Raw genomic sequence first — 22,173 nt, forward strand, 5'->3', positions numbered from 1 at the left:
AACTTCAGATGTACTCAATGGTAACTGCTTACCTGAACAGGCAGCTAATCAACCATAGAACCACAGAAAGCAATGCAAAAATATCCCCTAATTGGGCACAGTTGCTGTAATTTTTGTGTTTGTTTGTGCCTTGCAATTAGGAGCATTTCAGCTGCCAGTTGGACTGTATAGGGTGTTTTTGAGGATGAGTGCGCGCTTCATAATTTGAATCACAGTGTATTGCAATCATCCATATATTAGAACGGATCAAACAACCCCTCTTCCCTAGTAATTCAGATATGCAAGGATAATTCATTTCTGCATTCATCCGGATGAATTGAAAACTCAAAAATACCCCTCGTGAGCTCTCACAGGCGAGGATGGGAAAGTTGTGCGATGACTCTTTTCATGGAAATGTTTGGAGCACCGTAGGAGGCTGGTGCCAGAATTACGCTTGTTGATAAATTCCTGTGATGAGATTCAGAAACAGCTGGCTGCTCGGAGTAATTTTCTGGGCTGTTGTCTCCTCGCCCGCTCCCGCACACACTGTGCACACGCGGAGATATAAGGCGGGAGAGAGGAGAGACGGGAGTCAAGGTGAAGTTCATCTCTGAAATCCCTCCATTACTGAAACACGCCCGCACGCCGCTCTGCAGATTCCTTTAGCGGTTTAGTCTACAGCTATCTTAGCAATTACAGCAGTTTCCCACGGGCTCCAGCAAAGGGCCTGTTAGCTAATATGCTAATGAAGACAAATGGAGGTAATCTCTCTGTTCTCAGGATGAGTCTTGGTAGCCGAGAAAGAGAGTCGGAGAGACACAGAGAGAGAGCGAGACAGTGACAGTTGGAGACAGACAAAGGACAATAGAAGTTTACCCAAATGTCTCTGCTTTGACCCCGCCTTCCTCATCAGCCCACGCAGATAAACGCCAGACACAGACGCACCGAGGCTTGCAGCATCCTGCTTGTTGGTCAAAGCAGGTTAAGCCGTCTGCAGAATGTCCTTAAAACGTCTGAAACGAGACAGGAAGCGCCTCAGACGCTCCTCACATGAGAGACGGCCGCCGTGACAAGCGATGAGGGTTTCGACATTCAGCTTTACAGTGATTCGCTTGGATGTGGTACAAATACACTCTCATCGGCGCGCTGATTTTGAGGACTGTGTGTGTGTCATAAAGTGAAGCAACGTAATGACATGGGGGGGCATTACACACGGTATTTAGAGATTAGACTAACACTGTGGTTTCGTGGTCAGAGTCGTGCTGATGGTAACCATGTGTGCCAGAGGATATACATACTTAGGCTGCGCTGACAAATAATGGGATGACGGATGCCAACATACCTGATTCATGATGAAGTGCCGATCTGGTTTTTACGGGAACAGGGTTGGTTTTGATGAGCAATGATAGAGTCACTGGCTCGTTTTGACCTGTGCTGTTGCTTTCCTTACTTCTCAATCAGCGATGTAGAATACAGTGTATATTAGCTACAACCTTGATGAAGACCGCCTGTGCCGAATCCAATACGCTGATCTCCATGCAGGGTTGGGTGTGGTTGCCGGGGAGCGGATGATGCCCTGTGGTGACCCCCAACAGGACGCAGCCGCGAGAAAAAAAGGTACAACCCCCACTTCCAAAAAAGTTGGGATGCTGTTTAAAAGATAAATAAAGCAGAATGTGATAACTTGCTCATATGGTTTGACATATACTGAACTGTAAAGACAAAGACAATATATTTAATGTTTTACCTCATCAACTTCATTGATTTTCGTAAATATCTGCTTATTCTGAATTTGATGCAGCAACATGTTTCAAACAAGTTGGGACAGCAGCAACAAAAGACTGGGAAATGGAGGTGCAAAAAAGAACAATAGGAACAATAAGGTGCAAAATAAGAACAGTTTAAAGTGACCTTTTCCATGCAGTAGTGGATTTGGATGTTTATAATCAGAGAAGAATAGAGGTTATTGCACACAATAGCTATACATTGGATTTGTACAGTCTGACAGTGGAGGAATGAATGAACTACCTGCGGTAGCGCTACAATAGGAAGAACAAGAACAATAAAGGTGCAAATAAGAACAAACGGATGCAAATAAGAACAAACGGAACATTCCACAGGTAAACAGGTTGATTGGTAACAGGTGATAGTATCATGATTGGGTCTGAAAGGAGCATCCTGGAAAGGCTCAGTCGTTCACAAGCGAGGATGGAGCGAGGTTCAACACTTCGTGAACACATGATTGGATAAAGGATGTTACTACATGGACTCAGGAACACAGTTCATTTGCAAACGATCGCATTCTGTTTTTATTTATGTGTCACACGACGTCCCAACTTTTTTGGAATCAGGGTTTTAGGTTGATTATAGTTGTAAATGTTGTGGCTTTGGGCAAATCGTGCACATCCAGGTTGTGCTCGACTTCTGTCGGGGCTGCAATAGTTAACGTGGCAAAGTGTGGCTGGAAAAAAGTGAACACACCCTGCAGACTCTCTGTGGGTAATAAAAAGTGGATACAATGTCTTGTTTTTCACACATGGTGGTTTTTGTTCTTGTGTGCAAGTTTATGTGACGAGCAGTCAATTTGAGCATCGTCAGCAATGTATAATCACTAATGTGACAACCTCTTATTATGAGTTGATGTGATTATGTTCAACTGAGCAAATATAATCATTCCCAGTCCAAGAGGCAGACATAATTGTTCACTTGTTCACATCAGCAGCTCAGCGTCACTTTCCTCTAACGTTTCACTTAAGTTCTTTGACAGTTTTAAGTTTGGTCAGATGCTTCTTCCAACAGTTCCTGTAAAGCTTTTTAATGCTCCCCAAATTCCTTGTAAATGCATGTTTATTACTGCACTCAAAACAGCACCCAACATGTAAAAAGTCAAGTTTGATGCTGTTTTGCACAGCTGTATCGTTACAGATGATAATAAATCTAAAGTAAGCAATATTGCAGAGATTTGATGCTTCTAATGGGCTTCTTTGAGATACATTACACATGAAAAAAAATCATTTTTTGATGCTACTTTACTGTTCACAGTAGTCAAAATGCCTCATGGTTAAAAGGTTTTGTCTTGGGATGTTTGACTAATGAATATCTAATTGTAAATGTATACCTCCAGTGGGATTGTAATCTGCACATTGTGCTTTGTAGCACAGTTAACAGTGTTGCCACAAACAATACGACGCTCCAGCGAGGCTTCCAGTAAGGATTTAGCCAGGCCACTCTGATATTTCAACACAAGGTCTTACTAAACACAGTCGGGATTAAATTTGTGGATGTGCACCACACCCATAGCCTTGGTTTTCACCATGCCTGCCAACTGTTCTTAGCTCCACAGGCGAGAGACTATGAGAAGATGACAGAAACACAAAAATACACATAAGAGCGGTTTACAATGGCAGACAAAGACATTACTATTTCGACATTACACCCTGCTCTGTTTGAGCTTTAGCTTCCAGTAAACGTCTGAAGGCAACGCTTGTTTTACGTTATCCATCAGTGCAGCACATTAATCCTCATGTTGTTCTGTATCTGCAGTACAGTACGTGCTCCTGTGTCAAGACCCCATAAGCTTTCCTTTACAAATAAATCAGCCACATACTCTTAATGAAAATGCTCTGCGCAGGCCGAGAGAGCGTCATTTAATGAGCAGGTGTTGAAATGAACATATTAATGTAATATAATTAGAACCTATCCAGTGCTGTTCAGTGTCACTCAGTGGTCCAGCCTTTTTTTTTTTTTTTTGCCTAACTGCTTGATTGTGTGTCGCTCACGTAACCTGAACAACAGCCATGATTAATGAAAAAGGAACACTTCATTTAGTAGCTTTGGCAGGAAGCAAGCAACAAGTTTGTGTGCTTGCCCGTGTGCGTGTGTGTGTTTGTGTGTGTTTGTGCTTCCTGACTCCACAGTGTCTTCCACTTTGTCTCGTCTTCCTCTCCTGCAGCACCAGAAGTAAACACAGAAGTCTGTCATAACACACCACGCTTTGTGCGGACGTGAGTAGTGAGTGAATGTTTGTGCACACTTGTCTATGTGTGTTTGTGTTATGTATGTATCTGTGTTGCACATGCATTGTGCAAAGATTCATATACGTGTGTGTGTGAGTACATATACTGTATATACTGTATAAGCACACATAAATGTGTCTCTTTAGCAACAAAAACTGCATCAACAGTCTAGACGACACAGATGCACCCAATGAGAGTGACAGATCGGCGGAGCCATAGGCCAATTAGATGCTATTATGGAAGTCGTGTGGTACTGACACACACTCTCTCTCTCTCACACACGCACACACACACTCACGCACATACACACACTTACTTCAGGGCCTGTATTCCATCATCTGTATAATTAAGGTGCTTTTCTCCTGAATATTTTAGTTAAATGTCTCTGCAACAGCGCAGCAACAGACCTGACTGTCTTCCCAATGAGGACTGCTGCTCGGAGAGTGAGGCCATTAGAAAGCATACAGGCATGCACACACACACACACACTCACGCACTATTACAGTAAATAATACCCTCTTTATGACTTTTGATTGACATGCAGAACTTCCTGTTCTCACCTCTGGATCTATTATTACAGACATGGTCTTTTATGGTTTAAAACATGTTATCAGATAATAATCAATCACTGCTGAAGCCAAATAATCCACAATATGCTTTACCAGTTTTTTTTTTTTTTTGCGAGGTAACTGAGATGCTCCATTCATTCTCATTGTTTGGGAATTTATTACGACGATGCATCTGTGTCACTCTGGAGTTGCTGTGGAAGTCAAGTGCATTGCTTACAAGGTCGAATTTGACAGACGTTGTTCAGAGACCTGTTATTTTGCGTGGGCGTGCGCGCGCGTGTGTGTGCTTGAATCTAATCCTATAGCAGATGGAGGAGGAATAGTTTCCAAGACAATACTGGCAGAGGGAGCAGCAGAGGGACTGAGATGGGGGGGTTAAGACGCTGTCCCTCAAAGACGGACGAGAGCTGACTCTGCGACGGACGTCCTCTTGTATCAGGACAGAGCTCCTTCCCAGAAAACACAATGCTTCCATTAGCTTTCGCTAATTATCTCTGCCGGTGCTTGGCCACGACTGTTATGTTGCAACACCATGAAATGAGTTTATTATTACAGTCGAATTAGTGGCCGCGTGTTTTGCCTGGCAACAAATTTTTTTCTCAGTTAAAACGATTAATTTTTCACATTTCAAGATCCAAAGTTGCTGCTGATTTCACTTCTAGCTGAGTTGGAGACAAAACAGTTTCTGTATTTTAACAACAAGGAAAGAAAGCGGCGAAAAAACTGATTGTGTATGGATTCATATTCAGAAAACTTAGCATAAATGGGTCATCACATTTACAACCAAATCCATGTCTCTAAACTTTACTCCTCAGAAGACCGGTTGTGTGTGTGAGTGAGTGTGTGTGTGTGTGAGTGAGAGAGGGAGAAACGGTGGGAGACTTTCTGTCAGCTTGTTTGCATTTTTGTGTGTCTCCTTGTGACAAAACCTCAATGCCATCAAGGAGACCAAATGTTGTTTCCTCCCTCTCTAATTACCAGCTCTTATGGTTCAGCCTTGTTTAGTTGCCCTCCAGTAAATAAACCGTCATGTCAGGCTGTTTTGTTTCGGAGCATTTCTCTTCTGTCTAAATGTGTTCCCAGGTAGGACGCTGTTTTGTTTCAGAGGAGCAATCAGCAGCGAAGTTTAAAAAGTCTGTTACAGCGCTCACTAGCTCAAAGACTGTTTTCCTGGACAAACGAGAGCAAAAAAGCGCCATCAACAGGAAGTGCAGCTACTGTCGCTGTGTCCTCCACCACTGACCTCTATACCGAGATGGAGGAATGTGAGGTTTAATGTAAATAATCCCTCTGTTGGGTGTCCGTTGTGAGATATTTCTTGTCTAAAGCATTGGAACAAACCCAATGAAAGCAAAAATAATGAAGTACTCAGTTACACTACTTGAGTCCAATTTTGAGGATTTCCCACTTTTCAGAGAAATGTGTTTCGTTTTTTTTTTTTTTTTTTTCTCCAGCACATTTGCGTGTTGGCTGTAATTAAGTTTCACATTCAGATTTTCCATTGACTCTCACATCCTTATTTCTGTCCTTCCTTTTCTTTCTTTCTTTCTTTCTTTCTTTCTTTCTTTCTGTTCCTTTTGCATCATAAAAAAATCCCCCAAACAGAATATCCTGTCAGCAAATCCAAACTCAACCCTTCTTCACCGTGAATACTGACATGCACTGACCCTCTCATTTTCCTGAGCAGACATTTTAAACACAGTGCCGTAGTGTAAGTATTTTATTTGTAGTATTCCTGCTTTTTCTTAAGTAAAGAGCTGGAGTACCGCTTTCAGTACACGGTTTTGTTCTGACAGGTTGTTGCTTTTCTGAGGGAAAAACACAACCGACTGCTTACACTGCTGTCACTCACACAGACACACATGTGACCATGTTTTTGACCAATGTTTCTGCCACAGTAGAAACAAGCCTGTGAAAAAAACACTGAACCACAAATCATGGAAAACTACAAAATCTTTGCTGAAGGGTGCAGCACCTTTTATTTCCCAGGTTTTACAGAGCGCCATCGAGGGGACAGTCGTGCTTTTAGCGCGGGACAATAATCCTATCTTTCACTTCAGAGAATAAAAGGAATAATCCATAAATCTACTTCTGTCATGCTTTATGCCCTCCTCTCTGCCAGCCTCTTCCCGCTGTGCTGTAGCGGTTTGATGAGACATTATTGTGCCTGGTTGTGAAAAGAGAGAGAGAGCGCCGTTCGTAGTGGGAAGCAGGCCCAGCTCCGTCTCACAGGACGCAGTTATGGCAGGTCGGTCAGTCGTATCACAGCCGCCCCTCTGAGGGCGAGGAGGAGAATTCGCCACATGAACCATGACCCAATTAATCACGGGTGCGAATACGGGAAACAGAGGGGCGCTTGATTTCTTTGTGTAAACATCTCGACGCGTTCTTCACGAGATAAGAATGAGCTGATGTTCCTCTGCCTGATGTTATGAAAATGGGCTGCAAGCGCGTGAAACATGCAGAAATCATAATCAGAGGCTGCAGCTTTTAACTCCTTTTAGAGAAATATCACAGAATCTCTGAGGGGACATAAGAAGCATCGTCTCTCCTCGATGTTCCTGAGGATATGTTGGGTGGTACTTTGTACATCCTGCTGCTCTCAATAAACCGACATAAACATTGTTTGCCCTTTCTATTTTTGGGGACAAGTGAAACACATGTTAGCATTAGTACTACTTATTATTATCATTCCTCTTGAATGGCTCATGCAGACGCTGTGGTTGTATTTCTAGCATGCACATGGGTATAATGTGCAAAAAAAAAAGCGCTTTAATGAGAACAGTATTGCAGTTTTCGTCAGTTTTAGAATCCCCCTGTGCTGCAACAAAATAAAAGGACGAGGGAAAATGGTGGAGTGGTGGTGCTGGCAGTGGTAAGAAAGCGTCCCTGGTATGATGTTTGGTGTGGGGGGATAGTGTTACATGCCAGCAGCCCGCTGGCTTCTCCTCCTTCTGTACGCTGCGAGTATGGAGGAATGTGCCGCCTGAGAACCGCAGGGAGGAAGAGGGTACTGACAGCAGGCAGTAAACACAGTCAGCCTATCTGTTTGTTTGTTTGTATGTTACTGTGTAGGAAGGCCAGGCCTCGGCAGCTTCAAAGCCGCTCCGAAGCAGCATCTGCTCTGCGAGTTTGGAGCGCTGTGCAGCCACGTCAGGACACATCACGACTTACAATTGCGGCTCTAAATCAATATTTTCCTCCATCTCGTACCGGATTGTTCCACTGGCAAGAGTTCAAGAATGGACAAGCGCTCATTGAGAAGAGGGAAAAAATGCTGGAGTGGATAGACGGGAGGGACCCGTCGCATTTTTCCGATTCACCACAATCAGAAACAGATTTTCAACAATTAGTCTGAACTAACTTGCAGGTTTATTGACTAAAAGCGGAGTAACAGCAACTCTCAGACAACCGAATGAAAGCGATTACTACTAATTATGTTTGACTGTCAGCACGAAGTTCCTTTATATTTACATCATATGCTATGATCATATTCATACTGTGCTGTCGAGAATGCTTTCAGTCATTTTCATTTTCAAGTATTCTCTTGTCAGCATTCAATTTCATATTAATTTGCTACTTTTGTGAGCGCTTTGAGCTGCATGTCTTGTAGAAAAGTGCATTATTGAACATTAGAATGACTTAAACTCATAACTCTTGAACGCTTGCTTTGTTTTCTAACTTCCAGCATATTTATAATTCTGACAGCTTCCCATGAATGTGCAGTATTTGAAAGTTAAAGCAGTTGTTTTGTGAGAAAAGAAAACTAGACCCTCATGTGTCGACTACGAGACCAGAACGACCAGCCTTTGAATTGATCGTTAGCCGCGGAGCCTCTTGTATTAATCTCTCTCAGTGTATAATAAGTGAATTAGTGGGATGTAGAGGATGATGTATGACGAAGGCTGGCACGTCTAAAAACCTGCTGTAAATCCACATGCCACAGCCACTTAATAAGGTGGCCGGAGACCTCCTGGCATCATTCTTCGCCGTATCCATTGACAACCTGAAACTAATAAATCTCTCAGACTGAGACGGTGCTCTGAGTTTGCTGTTAAGTCATCTGTCATAAAATATCTACATTAAATGCTTTGTAAAAATGCCCCCGCTTACTTTTAAAGGACTTTTGAACATGCAGCCAGCGACATAATCAACTGAGCGAGACACCTAATAAAAACTTTTTAAAAAGTTTTTTCTTTTCAAGATGCACAAGCGCCTGAAAGCGATGCTCGCACGTGTAGCGATTAATAAAAATGCAGCATGTCATTTGCATGGACTCACACACTTTTCCACAAATTTAGCGACGTTTGTTTAATCATTCTTGTAAAAAAAAAAAAAAAAAGTTCATTAAGTTCATTCAATGGGAGCATAGCATTAGCATTAGTTTAACTGGATGCCACTGTGACTTTTGGCATCACCCTCAATTTCTCAGATTTGGAAAAATCCCCACAGCTAATTTATGCTTCGTAAATTAGCTTCTCATCACAGAAAATGTTTTGTCTTATTCAATGCAAGAGGAATTTCTTTCATATCCGAGTGAGACATCCCACTGCAACCGTGCTATAAATCACATTCTGGAAGCCGTTTGAATTTTCTAACAGTTTCTACCAAATCCAAGTGGAGCTGTGTCGCTGGCTCGTGTGTGCTGTGTTCTTTCACTTTTCCCATACGTCACATGCCTTCCCAAACTCCAACCCCCCACCGCAACAGCTGGCGTCTCAGCGAGGACCCTGACGTTGCACCGCCGCCCCAGCCTTTCAGTGCACATCAAGGATTGTGGTGTCAGGGGCCCCTAATGGCCCTAACAGAAAAATGCACAAATACGAGCACATGACAGGTCCCGGCGAACAATGATGAATACAGCTCTGTCCATCAGCCAGCAAACATTATCACACTGAAACAGCATCGATAAATGTTAATGATAGATGTTTTTTCACAAGTGGGCCATTAGTTGTGTTAAAATTACACATGGCCGTAAATCATATGTGTGAGTAGCCAAAAAATGAAATATTTAAGCATAAAAACAAGTTCTATCATGACTTCACTTTGTTTTTTTTATAGCAGCCACAGAAATATGAACAAAAAAATAACTGTTTTCATACATGCGTGAATTCTCCATGTGCACTGCTAGGATCTTCATCACTTCCCCTGTGACAAAAAAAAAATCAACTGGTTCCTGTTTGTTCCAAAATAAGGTTAAAGCGTCCCTCCTGGCTATTGCAAAGGCTGCGTTAAAAATGACAGGATCTTGCAGGCTCTTCCAGTTTCTTAATGTGAAGCAAGTGGGTAGCACTGCACTGTCAGAATTCAAACCATAATGTGCCTCATGCACGACTCCAAATCACAGGCCTCTGTTGGCTGCTGTATTAAAAACATCAGGTTCTTATTGACTGTCCTGCACGCTTGATTAATAAATAAATTCCTGCTGGCTGTTAAGTGCATTTGATTTCCACTTGTTCTAATAAAGGTCTGCAAATCCTGGATTGAGCTGCTGTAATTATAATTGAGCCAAATAAAGCCTCAGTGATTCTTTAATGTGATTAGAGGTCACATATATTACATATATCACTTAATTCCTGTATAGAACCAGCTGTATTGTTGAACTAACCAGCTGGGAGAGTAAGCAGAGGATTAATGTAAGTGATATTAGTAAATGTGACTGAATTATTCCAGTGGTGGGTCACAGGAGCACAGATCTACGGTGTTGCCCCTCTTTTTGCCATGATTGCTCTCCATCCTAGTGAATCAAATTGCAGTTTTGGACTGGCTGTAAAATATGCTGAGTAGCTGTCATTCACGTCAAGGAGACGTGCGCGGTAAAGGATCTAAACTGACCTGTGGTGAACTTGGCGCGCTGTGTTTTGCTGTCTGTCAGACTCTGTAGGACCCAGCGGAAAACTGCTCCAGCCGGAGGGAGACGGAGCAGGAGAGAGGGAGAAAGCTGAGTGAAGAGAAGACGCTCTCAGATCAGTCAGTGGCTTCATGGAGTTATGCACCTCTGATCCGCCGCCATGGATTGCAATCCGCGATCACTCCTTTTCATTTTACCGCTTTTATTGTCCTGCGTTATTCCTGCGGTCCCCATCATCTACCCCCCCAATGAAGGTAAGGGAACTCTGGCTCTGCGGACATGTGTGTTTATGCGTGTGTGTGTGTGTGTGTGTGTGTGTCAACGGTGCGCTACGGCACACGTCTCGAGCAGCGCTGCGCGCTCAGCGCGGACTTGCTGCTGTCCAAATTCTATTGATAACAATAACAAGATGATGTGAGTCGCATAGAGGTGCCAGTGTGGACCGCGGAGAGCCGGGATGTGATCACTAACTGACAATAATTAGACCATAAACTTGAAAGTTCCTCCAAACAAGGCAGACGAGGCAGCCTCGTTCGGCCGGTGTCGCGACGGGGCGGTTAATAGTTGTTTAAACGGGGATGAATGAACTGAGCGACGGCGAGACGGCTCCCAGAGCGCCCATCACTGAGTCCTGACGGGGCCGGAGAGAGCAAAAGAAACTCCGATGTATGTGCTTCCGTGAGAGGTCCACGCTGATCCGCTTTATCCAAGAATCCATTTGGGGTAGACGCCCCAGTCCGGCTCTCCAGACGCAGCGATTTAAAGGCAATAAATAGAAGATGAGCGCGATCGCGTAGTGCGTAAAAACGCGGATGTCTCTCTTTCTGGTTCTGACCTAAATACATCCAAAAACAGTTGACTTGCAGGCTGCTGTGGGATCTTGCTCACTGTCCATTTGGCGAAGTCATGTAGCGACTGTGTTTAAGATTCTGTTTCAACCCGACGTTTCTGCAAACGATCGGCGGTGCGGACTCTTCTTTCCATCGCAAGTCTTCCTCAGTTATTCGCCTGCATGCTGTGGTATTTTGAAAGCGGGTAGACCGATCCACGCTCGGCGGAGTGGCCTCTTCCGACGCGTGGGTCCGCGCTGGAAACGAGTGAATCAGCCTCCTGCTAGTGCTGGACTCGCAGATTTGTCTTAACTTTATGAAAACCTCCAGAAGAAAATCAAACGCCGCTGCCGGGCCCTGCAGGAAATACTTGCCACGGTTAAAGTGTGCTGTAGCGGGGTCACGGTGAAAAGGAAAGGCACACGCGTGCTGAGGGAGCAGCTGGGTTAAGGTTAAAACTGCCCAGAGGGGGGGAAATACATTTGGGTGAAGATTTGGGTCACCCTGTCTAACTGAGCATGCATTATAATTACTGTTATTCAATGTAAAAATAATAATAATAATAATAATAGTACAACGAATGAATAAAATGCATTTAATCCGAAGGCACTGATAGCTCTCTGATTGTAAAACGCTGCTTCGCGTGAGTTAGTGAGCAGGATTTGAGTGATTTAAGCCTTGATACCAATGAAGTAATTAAACAAGTCGGAATGAGCCTTTAGTGGGTGTACGTAATTCAGTGGTCAGAGACGATCAAGTGAAGCACTAAAGGAGACAAATCCACGCTCCTGATCCTCCTGCCGCACGTGCACAACTGCAAAACGGAAGAAACTCATCCTGGTGTCGGAGTTTGGGAAGTTTGGCTCTGAAGGCCGCGTCAAATGAGCAGTCCTGTAAGAGCAGACACCCCAAAAAACCCGATCGACTCCGTTCAGTTTTTGCCGAATCCTGCAACTGAAATCACCAAAGACCCTCTGAAACGTGCGGGTTATTTTCTCAAACTGTTGAACAAGTTTCAGCCCCAAACCTCCTGAACGAAAACGCGTCGGCTGCTGATCCAGCAGTCAGAAATCACCTTGTTCGCACTTTCACCTCTCCGTGCGCCGCGTCCTGCTTTGCTCGGGCAGGGGTCGCGGCGCTGCTCCCTCTTCAGCCCCAGCGAGTTTGATTTCTGACACTCGACCTGAAAGCAGGAGGGCAGCAAAAGTGTGAAATTAAACGAAATAAAAACGAAGTGATCAGAGAGTGGCAGTGTCCAGGTCAGCCGGGGCTGCTGCAGGGTGCCCTGTGAGTGTGAGGCCACTGCCCTGAGAAACTTTTAGAATTAACATTTATTATATGACAGTTAAGAGTGGAGAAGTTTATAGAGACGTAAAGCTGATGGATAATTAGTATAAACGAGCTGAAAAAAGAAACCACATGAAACACACATCACACACACACAAAATATACCAATAGTCTACTGGCAAGTGTGTGTGTGTGTGTGTGTGTGTGTGTGTGTGTGTGTGTGTGTGTGTGTGTGTGTGTGTGTGTGTGTGTGTGTGTGTGTGTCTCAGAGAGGGAGAGAGACGGTAAAAGTGTCTAAAAAGAGAGAGAAATAAATCTTCTCACCCGTTTTTACTTTAGTAGCAACAGCACAAGTGCTGAGTTTCAATGTGAAAAGCATGTCGGCTAATTAAACTCACGTTCCCAACACATAAATCTGCCAGAGAGTGTCAGTATCGAGCCGCGCCGCCTCAGATTCTATAGAAATCCATACAGACAGATATGAGCCCGTCAAAACAGGTCAAACACACTTTGAACCATCAGAGCCGGTGTAAAGGTGGAGCAGCGCCGGCGCAAATGGCTCAGCTTTAACAAACCTGATTATGATCCAGTTTCCAGACAAATCAAATAGAGCAGGTTTGAAGTGTTGTCTAATGCGGGGTAGCAGTGAAGCAACACACCAGATAAAACCAGTCTGAAAGTCACTGATGGGTACAGCTGATCCGGATTCAGAGCGAATCAAAGCAGGCTGGAATTTTGGGGAGAGCCGCATTTGGGAGTGATTAACTCACTGCTTGATGAAAGTCACCTTTAAAGTCCCTGAACGCGTCTCCCTTTTTAATATATATTCAGCTTCATAATTAGGCGCATTCGCCAAACATTTTAATTTGAACCAACTCCAGCTGTTTTGCTTGTTCCCGCGCTGGAGGTCAGTGTTCACACGAGTGAAGGGTAAACAAAGTGAAACCGCCTTTAATTTCTGTGGCGACAGACCAGACGAAGCCTGCAGCAGCCGAGAAAGGAGCCCTCACTGCTCCCCAGCATGTTTGCAAACTTTGAGAATCGATGGTCGGAAAGGGACCTGCTGGAAATTTGCTGACACATTTGCGGAGCTTATATTAAAGCTAGAAACGAGGAAATTAATTTAAGGCCTGTTCCTGGCAACTTGTCGACTCTCTGGGACTTACTGTAATAAATGCATTAATTACACAATAAGAAAAATATATTTTCATGGAAAACAAACCTCAACTTTGAGCGGGATGATGGAAAACTTCTGTGATTATTTTATTATTTCCCTCTCTATTTATAAGGGAACCAGAAGTCTAGTTATACTTCTTGTAATCTTTTATTCCATCTCGGCACCGAGCCTCGGCCATCTTTTTTTTTTTTTTTTTTTTTTTTTAAAGAACAACATTTACTGTGTGGCTTTCATTAGCTTCTAATCTTAAATAAAACTTTGGGAAAAGTTTAGGGAAACAGAGAAAATGAGAATTTCACTGAGATCTGCGGGTTTATTTTAACTCTGGGCAGATGTGATAAATCAGGTATTGTTTAAATATGTTTGTTAACATTATTCAAAAAAGAAAGAAAGAAGAGAAAAGTTATTTGCTTTTGCTGTGGTGCAGTGTTTCCCCTTGCGTGGTCGTGTGGTGTGATGTTGGCCCGCTGCGGGGCGTCGGGAGGCCTCGGGTATTTTTAGCCGGCGCTGGGGAGCCTTGGCCCGGAGAGCCCGGCGCAGCAGTCCCGCTGGGACGGACGGGCGTTTGTGAGCGATGGTACCTTTCAGAGATGGTGGAAATGTGCTTACACACGCTGCTCCTTTAAAAATAACACCCTTCTCTCCACGTACACTATACGCCTTTATTTTTATGTGTGTGTGCGTGTGAGTGTGTGTGTGTGTGTGTGTGTGTGTGTTAGCCAAACGGTGAGCTGAAGATGGAGAGTGGCATCTTCAATTTAAAAGCATGTGTTTTGGGCCTCAGAGGTAGATAAAAACACCAGATCTGAGTGGGTGTGTGGGTCTTTATGTTTGTGAATGTAAAGATATAAGATTATACAGTGTGTGCGCAGGGGAGGGGGGGCTGTATGCCTTTATGTGAGTGTAGATCTATGCGTTTGTAGGCTGTATGAGGAATATAAGTATAAGGCATGAGGTATAAGAATAGAAGATAGAAAGAAAGAAAGAAAGAAGGAAAGAAGGAAAGAAAGAAAAAGAAAGAGGAATGGGGGCAGAGGGGTTGGGCAAGCAGCAGCAACATCAGACAGAGCGACTCTGCACTTGAATAATTCATAATGGGAGGTGAACACTTCACCCTTTAACACAGACACAAGTCGCCTTGCTTTGCCTGCACTGCGGCCTGCCAGCCCTCACATGCACAGAGCCAGGCTGCAGAGACAAACCCCCCCTCCACTGTGTTCACAATGAGATGGGAGATACCCGAACAACATGTGCGTGCAGCCGCTCCATTCTGTTATTCTCTCATTCGTCCAGATGGGAGGGTCTCTGCTTTGCTGATCAGGCCATGTGTTGATTCTTGACTGACAGCTTCTCCTTCTCGCTCATCCAGCGTTTTAATTCTGCCCGAGTATTCGGTCCCTGTGTACATCTGCTGTGAATCGGCTTTCCTTCACCGTATTTTACTGGAAGTGAGGCGCTGCTGAATGGTCGACTTAGCTGCTGAATTATGAGGGAGCAGACATCAAAATAGGCACCCTGCAGATCTTTGCTGCGACGTTACATGTTAATATTTCAACATACGTATGCCATGCCAGGAGATGCAAGGCCGCTGGCAAGTGGAAAATGAGGATTAATGTTGCTTGGCAAGTGGTCTCAAATTGTATTTGCGAGGGCACTCGCTGGATTTAGTGGCCGCTGATGCAGTTCCCCTCAAAATACAAAAAACAAACAAAAAAAATGATGCACTCCCGTTAATTTGTCATGAAAACCTGTGTCTTCCCTTACTTGTGCTCCATCAGGGTCAGTTCATGTGTTTGGGTGTTTGATGGCGGCCTGGGTAGGTGTTATATATTGATTCACCTGTTTCTACCTCTGTGATGTTTTCCTCCCTCCCAGACAGACTGGCTCACTTTGCTATTAATACTCCTAGTTCCCGTTTAGAGGCACTCCCTGATGGGGCAGGGGCTATATGCTTGGCTGACGCTAGCTTGCTAACGGTGTGTGTGTGTGTGAGAGAGAGAGAGAGAGCGAGAGGGCGAGAGTAAGAAAGACTGTCAGCAATTGTTTGTGTATGCTCTTATTTTGGCTTGAGTACGCATGTGCGGGAGTATGTGCACGTTTTGGGGAGCGTATGAAAGAGCGCATGCATGCAGCACAAGTGAGCGTGTGCACGTGTGTGTTTGTAAATGCTTTTATTTTAATCTATTTGGCACATTTGAGTACAAAGACATGTTTTAATATATGTGTTTACTCCTCTAGTTTCTCGGATGGAGGTGCATCCTTTGGTGGGATTTTGTGTTTGGGGGGTTTTTGTGCGCAAGTGTTTATGCATGCATTTGTGAGCGAGTGTGCGTGTCTGCGTGCACGTGTGGGTGCTGATTTCCCCAGCCACGTGCAGCTGGAGGGGGCTTTTTCCTCCCGCGATATGAGAGCCGTCTAATTTTCTGCTCTCAAATTCCCCCGCTCGGCTCAATTGGAGTGGTGGGCTCGGCTCGTTGAGAAATGTAAATTGGAAGCAATGGCCCTGGATCCTGAGCTGCTATTATCTGAAATGAACAGATAGCTTCATTAGGCTCTAATAGGAATGTGTCTACTGCCACTCAACCGGCTGAGTGGCTTAGCATGGCTGCAGCTCAGGTGAGCCTCAATTTAGTAGCTTTTAGAGCCTGGAATGTGATAATAAGTCTCCCTATGTGTGTCTTCCTTTCTCCGCTTCCCTTCCAGGCTCCCTTTTTGGCACGCTGGCTGATAGTTATCAGGCTCGCCCGAAGAAAATGACGATTTCCATCTCAACCTTTATTCTAGTGTGAAACAACAATTAGTTCACGGCGCGGCAGAATCACTTTTCTCTGCACATTTCCTTTCTGCTGCTTGTGAGGGGTAAATTCTGCTTGACTAAAATAGTTTTCACGGTGCCACAGCGGTCCTTCCTGACCCACAAATACTCTCTTTGACTTGTCTTTGGAGATGTGTGCGCTCTGGCTTACTGGCGCTTTGAATGGGAGAATACAGGGAAATTGTGTTCCTCATATTTTCACAGTGAATAGAGTTACAGCTGCAGGGCCTGACTGCACTGCTGCTTCACTCTGTGTGCGCTCGCTTGTGTACGTGTTGAGCTGTGGACTGATCAGTTGGATGAGAAATAGGCTTCGTATTCAAACTTAAAGGAGGAGGCCATCGGAACTTGTTTACAATAGCTGTTTGTTTATCCTGTAGTTTTTTTGGGGGGATGATGAAGTCAAAATGTGGCACAGTAAACTTAAATAAATCATTATTTTAATAAATAAAATTAAAAAAGAGGAAAAAACTAAACATCGTCCTTAAAATGTGCACAAATACGAGTTTTGTTCACCGTGGTTGTAACACCATTCGTCACACTTCAGCCCACGAGTTTTATCTGTGATCATATATCATATTAGTTTGCAGGAATCAAAATGAAACAAAATGAATAAATTAATAGAAATTAATATTTCCAACTTACTTCTATTATTTGGATTGCAGCTACAGTTGCTTTCCGCCATTTTAGAAGCGGAAGCAGTCGCACGCTGTATTTTTATCGTGTGGCTTCATTGACCCTAGAAAGTGACAGTTTGGCTACTGAAGCAGCAGGGGCGTCCATGGAGCGTGAGGCCGCCTCCACATCCCTCACTCCATAAGTCGTGGTCCGTACTGACAGTTGTGTTTGATGACAGTCGTTCACACTGTAGCCATGCGTGAATGATCGTCATATTCTGTGCTAAGAATAGAAAACGTAGCTTGGTGCAGACACTGTACGTTAGAGTCAGTTTAGCTAACACATGTACGTAAAGCATGGTGAGTGGAAGATGTTTATGTGCACTTTGCGCCATAGGAGTGCAATTACCAGCTACTCCCTAAGTACTGACATGGCTGCTGCTCTGGCACCGTATGAAATCCCTCTCGCCAGGTCTGAACTTGCACGCCGATGGAGCCCCTTTTATTCTTTGTCCTCCGTCATATTCCATCTATTAGACATGGATTTCCCTCTCTGCATCTTGGTTTCTGTTTGATAGGAATGGATTCCTGGCAGGACACACACGTAAAATTGTATTTCCATTCATTATAAATGGATTTTTGTTTTGTTTTCAGTGTGGCCAATTGCATTTCTGACCACCTCTGAAACTGGCGATTGGATATTTGATGTTTTACTTTACCTGGTGACAGTCCAATCGCCGTGGGGCGTATGTGTGGATGGGTAGAACAGGGGGTCAGACGGGTCAAAACCATGAGACTTGGAAAATAAACGCTTCTTGTTGTGATTTTTGAAATGTTGGCTCCGCTTTAGTTCAATATCTCTCCAGGATATCTGTGTTGTAGCCAGTTAGCCCAGCCAACCTCTGCTTTGATGCTTTACAGAGCAAGACAAGAAAGCCGGCTCTCACTGGTGGTTAGCATAGGATATGTGTGTGTGTGTGTGTGTGTGTGTGTGTGTGTGTGTGGCAGCTGAGTAAATAGAGTCATGATCAGCGCTCGAGGTTGGTGATCCCTCCTTTGGGATTAGATGAAGGCTAATTGGGGCTAACAAGGACTAGACACTCATATGTTCTCTTTGTTTTCCCTCTCTCTTTCTCCTCCTCACCACAGTCAACCTGTTAGACTCTAAAGCAAGCCAAGGGGAGTTAGGATGGATTTCCTACCCATCGCACGGGGTGAGTATCCTCAATCTCTATGTTTGCCCACATCATGTTTGAATATGCTTACATTTTGGAGACAGACCCTCCGACATGAACTGGATGTGGGATTCAGGCCCACACCACATGAAATCAGGATCTTCAAACTCCTGCGGTTCTCACTATGTGATCTTGACCCAATGAGCCAAGTGCAGATTAACCCACTTTTCTGTAGACGTTTTTTTTTGTCCATTCATTCTCCATCTCACAGGTTAAAGGTTAAGCATTCTGAGCTTGCCATATGGTCAAGACGCTTAAGGGGAAATGTATTGCGTGTATGTCCTGGTGTTTAAAGAAAGATTAAGGCATTAAAGGATTTGAAGTTGTCGGCACAAGAATGTCAATAAGCTTACGCTTTTTGAGTAAATATTGCATCCACAACAGAGATCTTGCACTGCCTTTGCATGTAAACATCGTAATTCCATTGTTGAGATTTCACTTGTCAGTCCATTTGTTCTTAATGGAAAATCTGCACCACCTCATTCCGTCTGTCGCACATGCTACTCATCTTTTAAAACGCAACTTCCTGGGTGTTAAGGGTTAATAAATAAATGTAAACTCTAATCAAAGTCTGGATTTGACCTCTCTTGTGTTACTTTAATCTAAGAATGCTTAATTGCAAAAAAAATACAATTTACATATTGCAATCATTTGAAAGATTTTGTGCTGAAACTTGGCACAAACTTTTCTACTGCAAGAAAAAATATTGTTGCATGTGAGAATTGTGCAGCCTTAATAAAAAAAACTGAATAAATAAGCAGCGATGTTGTAGCAATAGTTCCATACTTTTGAAAAACAATGTCTGCAGCCTCATCTATCAGCCTGTCTCTCTCTGCTACCAAAGTCCCTCCAGTGGGCCCTCGCTCAGTGTTTATTTGTCTAACTAGTTAGACTACTGTGCCTTGAGGCTGGCCCACTGACACACACACACACACACACACTTCCTCCTTTTCGCTTTATTAAGTGTTAGAATTACTCCTTGGCAGTGGCTTAAGGTAATCCAGTCATTTGTTCCGTGGAGCTGCCAAACCTTGTTTCCCTCGGCCATATACAGCGCTGGCACCGTCACATCGCCAGCGCTGAGTTTCTTCATGAGGTTCAACCACAATGAAAAAATGACCCAAAGGAAAAAAAAACTGCAGGCTGGTTAAAGTGCATTCAGTCCAAAGACAATTGCAGGCCGCGGGAACAATTGCGTGACCATTGCAAGGGAGAGATTGATGTTATGCTGATGGAAGTTACTCTCGTGCGTGCAAGGAGGAAAATGCGTACCGGTGGGCGTTGGAATGTGTGACAGGGGTTACGCAGCGAGCTCTGCTTTATTTCAAGTCATTCGCTTTGAATAAGTTCAGAAGAAAAGCGAGCGGTTATACAGTTCATAAAAATGCTGCAGGAATGGAAGCCAATGTCATTCTTAAATGAGAATGGCTCCGGAGAGGAAGGGATGGGATAGGAGAGGATCAAAAAGAGGGTGAGAGACAGAGAGAGAGAGAGGCGAAAGGGTTGAAGAGAGGAAGAAAGAGAGAGGGAGGGACAAGAAAGGATGAGAGAAAGAGAGAGAGAGAGGGAGAGAGATATTGCTGATGATCAAGTCCTCAAGGTGAATCATCTGTAATTACTCACGTCATCCACTGACTGCGCTCCGATAAGCAGCCTGCCCTGGGAGACTGCTGCTCACAAATGATTTCTCATAATGTGGCAGTAGCACTGAGCCCTCACACACACACACACACACACACACGCAAACACTCATTCACATTGATGGAGAGGCCGCGGCTATTGGCCTACCGAGACACAATGTGCTCTGGTCACAACAAATTAAGAGCTTAGCCTCCCCAGGATGTTCACTCCAGAGCCACCGACTAGACTGACAAGTGTGTGTGTGTGTGTGTGTGTGAGAGTGCGTGTGATCCAGATATACTGTTATCTGTCTGGGAGGCAGGCTGATTGCTGAGCAGTGTCCAGGGGGCTTAGCCCTCCACAAGACTAAAGAGTGTTAAAGATTACATTCTTGCGTGCTTTGAAAGCATTCTTCAGCAACAAACTAACACCCCAGACGCTGGCTGCGCATACAAAATAGAATTAATGGGCACACGCGAAGCGAGGTCCATTTTTCATAGGAACCTACAGGGGATACGACCGCACTGATGTTTTGCCAGGACTGCTTTGTATTCACATGATTGTTTAAAAAAAAAAAAAAAAAAAAAAAGTCATTTTTGCTTCACTATTCACAATGTGCAATTTGATATGTTCAACTGAAATGCTGAGATAGTCAATATTTAAACTTTTGAAAGTTGAGAAAAAAGTCATTGAAACCGACATTTTTGCTTCAGGTCAGCTAACAAGAGCTTATGCTGGAATAAAAGGAAGTTTATGTCAGACATTACAGGAGGTAATTTAAAGAAAAACCAGTATTGTATGAAGTCAGTGGGACTGCTACATCAGCATTCCCAGAAGATAAGTTATTATTCTGCTTGTAAATGTTTTTCCAGACATTTTTTACATGTTTACATGTATGCTCTCCGCAGGACTGTGGAAGTCTTTTATTAAAGCTAAGCAACAATAGCACTGACCAAACCTTTGTGTCTCCATGAAGAAGCTTGACATCTATAGAAAAAAGCCAGCAGTCACAGTGTGTGAACTCTGCATATACTGTGAGGAATAATGAGAAACATTTAACACACACACACACACACAGACATTCACATCTCACATTCCATTTCTCAGGTCTGGGAGGAGAGGGTGGCGGGGGAGGGGGAGTGGGCATACCATGGCATGGCTTTTTGTATTTTGGACTTGGTCCACCACTTCAATCAGCCAGTTTTCTGTTTTTTCTTTTTCCCCTCTGAGAGTAAAGACTGCTGTTTCAACTTCTTTAGTCACCCAAGGGCTCTTAAAGCCCCCCATGCACTGCTGCCACCCCATCTATGAAATCAACCTGACCACCATAAAACACTCGCCCCGCCCACCAGAAAGAGAGAGAGTCCAGAGAAAAGCCCATCCATAAATGAGGTTTAGGACAAGAGAGGAGGAGGACATTTCAAACTTCTATCGAATGCACCCAAGAAATACATCCCAATTGTGCATAAATATTCCCCAAAACAATAAAACATTAGATCCTTGTGTAGTTAAAAATCAATGACAGTTACAACCCACAGTATTATGGATGCAGCTGGAGTTAATTAAGAATTGTTCCCTGCACCCTTCATCAGTTGTTGCTGATGTGTCCTTGAGCAAAGCGTAAGCAGGGATTAGCAGGGCGAGGCCTCGGAGCTGTTCAAAAACAGGAGGAAGGACGAAGAGGAGAAGGCATGAAGTGTGTGTTTGGGTCTCCCTTTGGCAAGACCGGCTGATGAAATGTCCTCTGACTGATGTGCCGCAGTTGTCGTGTCTGTGACCCCACTGACCTCCGTGGAGCCCAGAACGTAAGCCGGCTCCTCACTTGCCGCGGACGCTCCGGTTTTTAAATGCACCCCGCTCCAGCTGTAGAGCTGTACTGGACAGCTGTAAATGCTTTATATATGAAATCCCCATTGAACAAGTCTATTTTAACATATATGAAAATATATGATAATATATGATTTGAAAATAACAATGTTAATGCAATTAATCTCAACTCTTTTATATTACAACCCAGATTCCAAAAAGTTTATTTAAAACATAAATTAAAACAGAATGCTTTATTTGCAAATGAACTGTTGTTCTGAGCTCATGTAGTAACATCCTTCCTACAATCACGTGTTCACAAAGTGTTGAACCTCGCTTGCTTGTGAACGACTGAGCCTTTCCAAGACGCC

At 43.9% G+C, this 22,173-nt stretch overlaps 1 protein-coding gene across 4 annotated transcripts in view; it reads left to right on the forward strand.

Moving 5' to 3' along the window:
• Positions 1–10,551: 10,551 nt before the first annotated feature.
• epha3 (eph receptor A3) overlaps positions 10,552–22,173 on the forward strand; it is a 97,322-nt gene continuing 85,700 nt past the window's right edge. For all 4 annotated transcript variants that reach the window (XM_041951486.1, XM_041951487.1, XM_041951488.1 and 1 more), the window contains exons 1-2: positions 10,552–10,669; positions 18,291–18,355. In XM_041951486.1, the coding sequence (XP_041807420.1) occupies positions 10,576–10,669; positions 18,291–18,355 (159 nt within the window). In that variant the 5' untranslated portion in view covers positions 10,552–10,575. The remainder of the gene's footprint in view (positions 10,670–18,290; positions 18,356–22,173) is intronic.

Source organism: Chelmon rostratus, chromosome 13 (genome assembly GCF_017976325.1).
Source record: "Chelmon rostratus isolate fCheRos1 chromosome 13, fCheRos1.pri, whole genome shotgun sequence".
Lineage (NCBI taxonomy): Eukaryota > Metazoa > Chordata > Actinopteri > Chaetodontiformes > Chaetodontidae > Chelmon > Chelmon rostratus.